The sequence below is a fragment of the Nilaparvata lugens genome, chromosome X (assembly GCF_014356525.2).
Source record: "Nilaparvata lugens isolate BPH chromosome X, ASM1435652v1, whole genome shotgun sequence".
Taxonomy (NCBI): domain Eukaryota; kingdom Metazoa; phylum Arthropoda; class Insecta; order Hemiptera; family Delphacidae; genus Nilaparvata; species Nilaparvata lugens.
This window is the reverse complement of record NC_052518.1, coordinates 64,602,169-64,614,337: the sequence shown is the minus strand read 5'-3', so window position 1 is coordinate 64,614,337 and position 12,169 is coordinate 64,602,169. Positions and strand designations below refer to the sequence as shown.

The 12,169-nt window shown below is 34.1% G+C and overlaps 1 protein-coding gene across 1 annotated transcript in view; it reads right to left on the bottom strand.

The window, feature by feature from the left end:
• The window catches only part of LOC111053129 (sarcoplasmic calcium-binding protein), a 33,249-nt gene that overhangs the window by 3,514 nt on the left and 17,566 nt on the right, over positions 1 to 12,169 (bottom strand). The window contains exon 4 of the mRNA XM_022339973.2: positions 61 to 201. Within this exon, the coding sequence (XP_022195665.1) occupies positions 61 to 201 (141 nt within the window). The remainder of the gene's footprint in view (positions 1 to 60; positions 202 to 12,169) is intronic.

Sequence of the window (12,169 nt, the reverse complement as noted above, 5' to 3'; positions counted from 1 at the left end):
CCTCTATTAACATATTAATTGGAAACTCTAATTATTGGAATTTAAACGAGCTCTACTTACTTTGAACAGGTATGGAAGAAAGTAATGAATTTTCTTCCTCAGCGACTTGTCACCGATGACATGATGCATGTCTTCAAGGTATTGCTCAGTGGTTATGAGATTGTACTCACTGATGCTTCCCCATCTCTCCTCCCACATTTTCTGCGTCAGAAGAAAATTAAATGAGAAAGCAAATTAATTTCTCCTATGATAATAATTGGATGAATCATTTTTACGTATCAAGGTGACTTCTAAAAATAATAATAGCTTCTCAAAGCTGGTTCATATTTTGCATTTTTTCGGGTCCTGAACCTATAGAAGATTCAGAGTCTTCTTGGGTTTCTTCTGACTCTTGAGATTCAGAATCAAACTTTTATTTGTTGATTTTCTTTATGAAAAAATGGGAATCATTTGTGACACTGAGTCTGGATATGAATGATCATTTGGCAAATGTAAAACAAGACAAAGAGACTTGGAAAATCATCGTAATCCGTGTTTTTAACTCTTTCAAAGTCAATAGCATATTATTTGATATATAATGTACAAATAGTTCTGTGAACAGTAGACAACGGACTTCAAGTGAGAGTACTTCAAATTATGGATATTGAGGCATTCTATTATGAAAATAAAAAATTCCAACCATAATGCTAATAAACAACAAAAATATCAATTCAAAAAAATGTATAATATTTTGGTTCAGTTTTATATCATTTCAAACATTTCCATGACACTTTAAAAATTCACTCAATAATTGCACTAAGCTGGACTGGAAGTACCAGTAGTCCCTTCTTGTGCCACAATTGACAAAATCTGAAGCTATTTATGTTCAAAAAATAATACCTAGCTTTACAATCATGATTCACGATAGAGATAATTATTCACATAGTGAGCCCTAAATTAACTTTTATAAGATAATGTATCTCCTTTTTATAACAAACATGATTATAAAAATAAATATGAAAATTCTTGTTTATTATTACACTAGCAGGTAACCCGTGCTTCGCAAGGGTCTGTTTTAAAACTTGACGTAATGAAATCCAGAAGAATTGAAAATAGGCCTATAAGAATCCTCGGTTGATTAACAATTTATAAGCAGCATTTCAAGTAAATCAGTCCAGTAGTTCAGACGTGATGATGCGTTAAACATAATTTCCCTATCCTCTACACGTGTATACGTCTTTAAGCCAGTTCTTTCCTCTATTATAGTATAGAAGATGATAGATAGATGGATATATCATCCATTTATCTATCACCTTCTATACTATAATAAAGGAAATGAATGAGAATAAATTTTAAAAGGTTTGAGATATCGATGTGCGGTTTTCACCATACCTTTTCTCTGGAAATCCTGTATCGGAATCATGTATCATATGACCACCTTTCAATTAAAAAAATTAGTTGGATTCAATATGGCGGAAAAAATTTGGGTGCGACGGAAAACCTGTTTTTATCATTCGAAAAGGATCCCCAATCATACCTATCTTCTAATTTCCCTTTTAAGAAAAATGTTCTGCTGCTTCCTTACAACAACTGAAAGCATGACAAATAATTGAAAACTTGACAAACTGTAAACTTGATGTAATCATATAAGCAATTGAAGAATTTAAAATAGGTTTATAACCATTCTCGGTTAAGCAAGAATCTATAAGCAAAATTTCAAGTTAATCAGTCCAGTAGTTCAGACATTATGATGCGTCAAACATAATTTTCCTATACTACTTTACACCTGTATACGTGTATAATCCAGTTTTTTCCTTTATTATAGTATAGAAGATAATAGATGGATGGATGATCATTGTTATTTTACTAAAAGATAGAATAAGTTAAATAGTTTTCCTTTCAGAAGGAGTTTTGACAACCCACAAAACTCATTTTTCATTTGAAGATATAACGAAAAGGTTCATATGACCTTATTTTTTTGCTCAGCTTGCCCAAATACCCCTCATTCCAATATTAACATTTTCGACTGACTGATGTACAGTGAGTCAGTCATTCTATCAGGGCTCGAATAATTTTGAAATTTTAATTAAATGAAAATAGAAGAGAATAATTTCTTTAGCCTATGTAAATATCAACACCTTTATTCAAAGACATATTAACTGCATGCGCTTTCATATTGTATTGATGAAACTGTAGACGTTTATTTAGCACTTTGTCTCAAAAAGCTGTTCTAGCTGAAAAATTAATAATGCATGCCACGTGTAGGCCTAAACATTGCATCAGGAAAACGAAGTTTCAAAACTATGGGCCAGTTGCACGTACGTCTGTTAAAATATGGACATTAAAGCCAATTAACAAATCAGCATTAGTTTTACGGATTCATTTCTGTTCCACAAAGATCAGTTAATTTTCAATTCAGATTAAGTTTTCCGGTTAACTAACCAAGATTTCAACGGTTTCACAATCCAGCAACACTGTAATTCATCCGACAGTGATGTTATTAAAATTATTATTCTAAACAAATGGCAAAAAAGTGAGGTTATGTTATTGAAGCGGTGACTATTCATTACGCATGCGCCATAAAAGTGTTCTGTCTGTCGCCAGTGTCGTCGAAGAAGATCGAAAACTAACCTCAAAAATTAGAATCTAATTTTGAATGCTAATATCAGCTAAATACTCTTTTCCTCCACCTACTGGCTAAAGTACTTACTTTACTCCCTGAAACATAATACTAAAGTGTCACTTTTTCGCTCTCGGTAGTAAAAAACAGAAAAACTCCCTAGGGAGTAAAAGTGACTCCATTTAAATAACATGGGAAGCATCTCTATTTTAAAAACTTACATTATAATAGGTTAGAAGGTCTAAGCTCAGATGAGAAAGCATAAAGAGGTGTCTGTCATTGAGTCAACTGAATTCAATACCACAACCAGAAATTTGATCAACTCATGAAATATATGTTTGTATGATATTATATTCTTAATATTAGTAGACGATAAAAATTTATACAATTTTTAAAATATCTTATTCTATTCAAAATACCAGCCAACGAATATTTTTGATCTGCAATTCAAATCTGAACCGCGTGATCTGGAGTCAGCCATTTTTGGTAAACACCCAGCTGATATACTTGTTACAACTTTAGCCGATAGATAGCGCAATTGGCAGTGTCAATCAGACGGCCGGTTTTAAAGTTTTAGATTTTAGGTTATGTTGTTAGGAAATATTGTCACCAATACGTAAGTTATTAAAATGATTTTATTTGCAGTTTCTATAAAAAAATGTAGATGGAGGAAAAATGTTGTGTACATCACGAGTGAAAAATACTTTTTCTCCCTCAGGAAAATTGTTGCCCTCGGCTTCGCCTCGGGCTTCAAACTTTTCCCTCAGGGAGAAAAAGTCGTACTTTTCACTCTAGATATACAAATAAATATTTCCTACAGTTTCCTTGAAAAGTGACCATTCCTGCACTGTATACAGAATGCAAAGAATCACTTTTCCGCACTAGTGCACAAAGTGATTACTTTCTGTACTCCAGATTTGCAACATGGCAACACAAAACAGTTATTGGGTTATATGGATGATTGGTGCGCAAAAGCCAAAATTAAGTTGGTTAGAATGACTGTGTTTGGATAAGAATCATTTCAATGGCTACATTTCTAATAAAATCTCATTCTAGTAATCCAAAATAAGAATAATGTTCATGTAAATCATAATTAAATAATTACTTCTTATCATTTAATAATAAATAATGTTTCTTTTCTATTGATAATTATTATTGCAACTGCAAGCAATGAGAAATGTACTCTAGCAAATACACATTAATGAAATTTGAATTTTGAGGTTAAATAATTACTGTTCATTGATATCCATGTGAATTGGTGGGGCGGTAATAGCATTGAAATAAGTGGACTGTATATTGCGAATATTAATTAAGAAACATAAATGACTCACCCGTTGGTTGATCAAAATAAGGAGATACTGTACTACCTGCAGGTTTCCAGAAATATGTGAATAAAGTATCAAGCGTTGTAGTATTAATGGCGGAGAACAAATTTAGCGTCGAGTTGTTTCACTGAGGAAAGCGATTCCACAACTAACTATAAAAAGGGGAAAAGTGAATATTGGCCTTGTAGCCGACCGGTCGCTATCTTATCTTGCCTGCCTGTCTGATAATACTTGATTGCTGGCCTCTACATACTCCCCCGCCCTGAAACGACAGTTTCTGAACCACATATGAAAAAACGGGAAGATTAAGCGAAAAACGCGAGAAAAAACTAAGACAGGAAGAGGAAAGATCTTCACTTCAGTGGAGGCTTTCACTGAAGGGTTTAGGGGAAAGAGGCCCGCGGAAGAGAAAGGTTTAAAGGAAGGAAATTGTGACAAAGGTAATGGAAACTGCAAATAATTACGGCTAAACGCGAAATAAGATAATAAATAAAAATAGAATAATAAAAAAATAAACTCATATTCTCGATTGTAAAATAATAGGCTATAACTGGCTTATAAACCATAAGCGATGCAGTGGAGCGGAGGACTATTGTCAGTTTTTATTATAACAATAGATCCAACTTCTATTGGATTAGTGGGAGTCATCCATTTTTGTCTCTTTTGCATATTATGGAGATATTCTATGTTCCACCTTCTCCAAAACTCTTGAATCAAACGATCAAGTAATTGATATCTACCCAGATGATTGGTTTCTTCGTTCAAAACATGACTTGCTGGGAATCCATGCAGCGGTTGTTGGAACATGAAATGCGCGGGTGTCAAAGCTGAGGGTTCACTCGGATCACAACTCAAACAGTACAACGGGCGTGAGTTCAATATTGCTTCAATTTGACACAGCACTGTAGACAATTCTTCATAACTTAGAATCTGTGATCCAATTACTTTATAAAGATGCGATTTTACCGATTTCACATTAGCCTCCCACAAGCCACCGAAATGTGGAGCAGAGGGCGGATTGAATTTCCATTCTATTTCGTTACTAGCCAATTCTGAGCCAAGTGTTTGTACATAATCGTTCGATTGTATTAGTTGATATATTTCTTTCAATTCAGTTTTTGCTCCAATAAAATTGGTACCGCAATCTGAATATACATATTTACAGGGTCCACAACGAGATAAGAACCTTTTGAATGCGGATAGGAATGTTTTAGTTGATAAGTCGGATGCTAATTCTAGATGTACGGCTTTGATAGTTAGACAAACAAACAGACACAGGTAAGCCTTCTGCGGTCGGACTCCCCTTCGTCTAGACCAAGACACCCAAAATGGGCCTGCATAATCTACTCCTGTGTGATAAAATGCTCGACATTGATTTACTCTTCCTGCCGGAAGATTTCCCATCATGGGGAATGATGGTTTTGGATTGCATTTGAAGCAAATATTACAGGATCTTATCACATTTCGCACAACATTTCTACCTCCTAATATCCAAAATCGTTGTCTTATTAGCGCTAGGACAAGTGAAGGTCCAGTATGTAGATTTCTTTCATGATAATGTACTATTAAGCGATTAGTAAAATTATCTCTCTTTGGTAATAGTAATGGATGTTTTCTCTCATAAGAGATTTCTGAATGAATTAATCTCCCTCCTACGCGTATTAATTTTCCATCTAAAAATGGATTGAGCATTTGAACGTACGACAGCTCTTATTTTTATCAAGCAATGACATTTCGGAAGTGAATTTTTCTCTTTGTACTTCTCCAACTAGAAACAACTCGGCGGCGGATAAATCGGAAGCTTGTATCAGCGAATTGCGTGGAAGTTTCTTTATGAATCTCAAAATATAAACTGTACTTCTCAATATTTTATTATACGAGGAGCATCGCTCTATCAATTCTCTTAGCGGGTAGATCGTTTTCTCGGTCACAACTAGACTACGTTGTTCTACTGCGTTTTCAATTGTCAAGTCAATAGGATTTTTCGACCAACGATCATAATCTCCATTCAACCATTCAGGACCATTGAGCCAAAGTTGATTTTCAATTATATTTTTCGGTAATAAGCCGCGAGAAAGACAATCAGCGGGGTTTTCTGGTCCATTGATGTGAGACCAGAATGATGGAGGTAATTTCTCTTGAATGAAGACAACTCGGTTAGCGACAAATGTTTTCCAGCGAGATGCATCATTGTTAATCCATTGAAGCACTATCATTGAATCGGAAAACGCAAAAATATTTTTGAAGTTGAATTGATTTTGATACTCTTTGGTAACAAATTCAATTAGACGTGCAAGCATGACAGCAGCGCACAATTCTAAGCGTGGAATCGTACTAATTTTCATGGGTGCTACACGGGATTTAGCGCATAGAACATTTATCTTATAACTTCCATTTGGTTGTTGAGCTCTCGCGTAAACAACACATCCCATTCCGATCTGAGAAGCGTCACAAAATCCTATCAGATCTGCTGTCTGATTTTCAATGATAAAAATATTCCGAGGAATTTTCATCTTTTCCAAGGTGGGTAATTGCGACTGGAATTCATTCCATACATGAACAATATCATCTGGGGGAATATCATCCCAATCTATTTTCAAAATCCACAATTTTTTCATAATACATTTAGCGAGAAGCGTGACTGGAGCAAGAAGACCCAATGGATCAAATATTCTAGCTATTGTTGAAAGGATATTGCGTTTTGTACAACTCTTGTTTTCACATCGAATATTGAAATTAAAGCAATCATCAGACGGGACCCATCTTAGGCCTAGAATTTTTGTTACATCATCATCTTGAAACTTTTTTGTATTCTGCAATTGATCTTCTTTGGGTATAATTGACAGGAGATGAGATGAACTGCTTGACCATTTTACCATTTCAAATTTTCCAGCTTTAAACAAACTTCGTAGTTGACTATACAGGTTCTTAGCTTCATGAATATTTTTCACACTACAAACTAAATCATCCATGTAAATTGAATTTTCAATTACAAAGGCGGCATCCGGGAATTGTGATTTTTCATCTTCTCCCAATTGTCGTGTGACACGAATCGCTAGGAAGGGTGCTGATTTAACGCCAAATGTTACAGTATTAAGTGTCCAACACTCAAGGTTTTCATTTGGAGAGAATCTCCATAGAATTTTCTGATATTTCCTATCATCCTCATTGACTTCAATTTGACGGTACATTTGCTTTACGTCAGCAGTGATAGCAATTGGAAATAAGCGAAATCTTAGGAGCACTGCTATCAAATCACAATGTAATTTTGGACCAGTGAAAAGTAAATCATTTAGCGAGCGATTATTTGACGCTTTAGCGCTTGCGTCAAATACAACCCGAAGGCGAGTGGTTGTGTTGTCAGGTTTCACAACACAATGATGCGGTAAGTAATAACTATCATTTGTGAAGGATGAGAGCGACATATGACCTTGATCAATATAATCTTTTAAAATGGAATGATATTCCAATTTTAATTCTTTATTGGCTTCAAGTCGTTTCTCCATAGATAGAAAACGTCTTTCACAAATAGGCAATGAGTCTCCAAGATTGGAAGGATTTTCTTTGAAAAGAAGAGGTACAGAATAGCGACCTGAAGGTAAGCGTTTATGAGTGTCGGTGAAATGTTTCTCACAAATTTCATCATCTTTGTTAAGAAATAATGGCGATGGAACCTCTTCTACACTCATCAGAGAGCTAAGATGAATCTCTGTAGCTGTAAAACATGAATGAGTATCGGCAGTATTTTCAGCATCAATTTTACCCATGAGTATGTATCCAAAACAAGTGGATAAAGCGACTGGAGTACCAGGTGGGCCTGTAATTTTATTTGAATTCATCATCAATGAGAAAATTTCAGATCCCAATAAAATATCTATTTTTCCAGGAATATTACAGCTATATCAGCTAGCTGAACATTTTTCAAATAATTTAATGATTACAGTGAGAAGAACCGATTTGGCAGATTATCGGTTATTTCATCAATAACGAATGCATCCAAATTATACGTCTTTTGCGTGTCAAATCGAGAAGTAATAGTTGAAGCAGTGCTGAATTTGAGAGAATGATTACTAAGACCAATTCCTTGTACACTAGAATTTACACGAGAAATATTGAGTTCTAATTTGCGTTGAAACTCTGTTGTGATAAAATTCAATTGACTAGCAGAATCTAAAAGAACACGAGCTTCATGAGGACGATTCATAGAATCAAATACGATAATTTTTGCGGTTGATAGAATGACCATTGTTTGTGACAACGCCCGACATGACAATGAGCTAACAATAGGCGAATGTATTGAACAATGTGACACTGACGCACCTTCTTGTGGTGATGTTGATGGTGAATCAACAGATTTCTTCATTATACTAAACTTATTCACATCTGATTCCTTTGTCAATTCTATACTGTCACGATGTAAACTAGAATGATGATGTTTTCCACAAAATAAACATGATTTTGTGCTCTTACAATATTTTGATATGTGCTGAGATGATAAACAGTTCACACACAAATTCTTTTCCTTAACCGTCGCGAATCTATTAGCGGTAGATAAGCTTTTGTACACTGGGCATGAATACAATTGATGTACTTCACTGCACATTACACATTTTGGCGGTTGATAATTATTATTGTTTTTCTTGACAAAGAAAGAATGTGGAAGCTTATTATTCGTTCTTGTTTTATCTTTCATTGAAGAGCTTTCTGGAAAATATTTTTTTGGGTTACGAGATAGAATCTTTTCATTTTCTCTGATAAAAGTTAACAATTTATCATAAGTTGGAATTTCGTCTTTTCTTGAATCCATTTCAAAAGAAAGCACCGTTGCTGGATCTAGTTTTGAGAGAGCTAGTTGAAGAATAATGAGATCTGTTAAATCATTTAGTTTGAGAGCTTTAATAGCATCTACTGATGCTACGAAATTTCGTAGAAAGTATTCTAATCCATTAGATGATTGACTTTTGATAGGTTTGAAGTCAATTATCTTATTAAGATAATAAGAAGCTAAGTTTCTTTTGTCTTGATATTAATCAGTCAAGGTTTTCCATAGAATAGGATAATTTTCTGCGGTAGGCAATATTCCAGATGTTAGAGATAAAGCCTTCTTACTTAATTTTCCAATGAGGTACCTAATTTTATCACAATCCGTAAGATTTGTATTTTCGTGGATATTCGTTCTGAAACTTTCATAGAATGTGGGCCATTCTGAAATTTCTCCTGAAAATCCAGGGAGTTCTAAAATTGGTAATTTTATTTTTGGTTTTATTTCAGATACTAATTTACTTTCAGTAGACAATTTTGTTTCATTTTCTTTTTTCTCCTGCGATAAAATAGCCTTCTCTACTCTTACAATATAGCAGTATAAATCTTCGAAAGAGTCTACAGCTTGAAAATTGGGTTGAAACTCGTTATTGATTTCATGATATAATTCATTTATTTCGTTCATTAAAGATCGAAATTCATCTCTAGTTTCTTTGATAGTACCTATTTTATTTAAAAATATATTTCTATTACCCGAAACTGAAAGATTTTTGCTTACATCATAATTCTGCTGTATTCTTTGAAATAATTGATTTTTCCTAGCTTCTAGAATTCGTAATCTTTTTTCATTAGCAGACATGATAGTTACCGATTGTTGTTTATCGGTCATTTTGATGGACGTTTATTGCCTACAATAGATAAGCAATTCTACAAAATCAGACATGATTTTTGTGTATCAGACAGGCAAGGCATTTTGAAATTTGAGAGAGTGATATTTAAAAAAAAAAACAAATATTTTAATAGAATGAAGTAATATTTAAAAAAACGTAAATTATAATAGAATAGAGTAATTTAAAATAAATGTGGCTTTGTGCGACCACAATTCCGGCGCGGAGCGAACAAAACGGTGGGGCGGTAATAGCATTGAAATAAGTGGACTGTATATTGCGAATATTAATTAAGAAACATAAATGACTCACCCGTTGGTTGATCAAAATAAGGAGATACTATACTACCTGCAGGTTTCCAGAAATATGTGAATAAATTATCAAGCGTTGTAGTATTAATGGCGGAGAACAAATTTAGCGTCGAGTTGTTTCACTGAGGAAAGCGATTCCACAACTAACTATAAAAAGGGGAACAGTGAATATTGGCCTTGTAGCCGACCGGTCGCTATCTTATCTTGCCTGCCTGTCTGATAATACTTGATTGCTGGCCTCTACATGAATAAAAAACTAAAATCAAATCAATTCTCTGGTGTCTATGTTATTTTTATTAATATTTTTAGGCTACTTTGAGCATTTTTTCGTAAATTGAGACCGTAAATCTAAAATAATTTCTGGAAACTGTTTTTAGATAGTTGGAAAGATGGAACGAACGTAGTAACGATTTTTTCCGCTAGGTCACGTGCCTGTCGGTTCTTCATACTTCCATCATTCAAATCAGCCTTTGGCGTGTATTTTGAATGCAAATTTGTTGTTTCTTATTTGATTTTCGTAATAATTTGTGTAAAAAATGGATGTGGATAGTGTTGAATGTGATTGGGGAAGTGAGACACAATAGTAGGCAGCAGCAGTAGCTCATAAAATTGACTAATAATTGAAAAAAACAATGAACATACAAGAAAGAAGAATATTTGAATTCCACTTTTACTCTCCGAAAAAGGTAAGTTAGAAAACCCTGTAAATACTAGATCTAAAGCGAAATTAGTAAAACTATATTATTTCATGCCTATGTGGAAAGGAAATTTTTTCTAACATCAATCATATTATTTTGATATTATAATCTCCATTATAGTACTATTTTATGATTTTTTGTAGATGAGATAAAAATAATTTACTCCTGGATAACTCTGAAATATCACGTCTATTGTCATTTCCATTAACTTCTGAACATTTCTGTGTGTAATGATTGCAATACTTCTTTATCAGCAATTCAAGTGCAACAATATAACACTCAAAAAAAGTTGATGAATTATGAGACATTTTTACTTTTAATTATCTATTTTTTACATTCAATGGTAACTGTAGGAAAAATTTAATGTGAAATACGTGTGCAAAGTTCCTTTGCTGCACTCAAGAAACCATTATTCCACACTCGCCTACGGCTCGTGCGTAAACGTTTCTTTCGGTGCAGCAAATGTCACTGCGCACTAGTTGCACAAATAACTATTGCTATTTTATTAACGGATGGAATTCATTCATATGTTTAGCTCATACTTTGAATTCTGTAGTTTTTTTACCAAAAACTAATTTTGGAAGAAAGCTATCAGTAGGTACCTAATCGGCGTTAGTTGAATTTAATTCCCCGTGAATGTTTGGTCACCGCCTGTTAAAATTTGTTCACGTCGATTTGGCGTTATCTCTTGAAATTTCTTTTTTGTGCAACCAAAATGCTTCAGTTAGCGTTAATATCAATATTGAAGTATAGCATTTTATAAACGTTAACCGGAATACGTGCAACTGGGAGAAAGTTTTTTCTAAACAGATGATTTGAGATAAATTTGATGCAGCTGTTTCACATTCACCATTTATTATTATACAGAGTTTGTGAAAATGAAAATATTTATTAATAGTAGTATAAAAAGGGCGAATCTGGGACACAAGTGTCCCAGAATCGCCCTTCACCTCAAGGTCACCCAAGTTGACCAAACCTAACCTCAAGGTCACCCAAGGTCACCAAACCTAACCTCAAGGTCATCTAGGTCAACCAAACCTAACCTCAAGGCCATCCTCATCATCCAAACCTAACCTCAAGGTCATCTAGGTCAACCAAACCTAACCTCAAGGTCATCTAGGTCAACCAAACCTAATCTCAAGGTCATCTAAGTCAACCATACCTAAAAAAAAAAAATAAATAAAAAAATAAAAGAAAAATAAAAAAAAATAAAAAAAAAGAAAAAAAAAGAAAAAAAATTGAAAAAAAATTGAAAAAAAAAAATTAAAAACACATAAAATCGAGAATAAATCATTGGGGATCTTGAACTGTAGGCTATAAAAGGAGTTGTTCTGCAAGGAGTGGGACATTGTGTCTTGTGCAGTCGTGCCGCCAGTACATGTGTGTGCCACCAGTACAAAAAAAAAAAAAAAAAAAATTAAAAAAAAAAACTCATAAAATCGGGAATAAATGGGAAAAAAAATTAAAAAACATAAAATCGGGAATAAATTGGGACTCGGGGCTCTGAACTCTGGGCTCAGGCTCTGAATGCTGGACTTCTGGACTCTGGACTCGGGGCTCTGAACTCTACACTTCTGGACTCTGGACC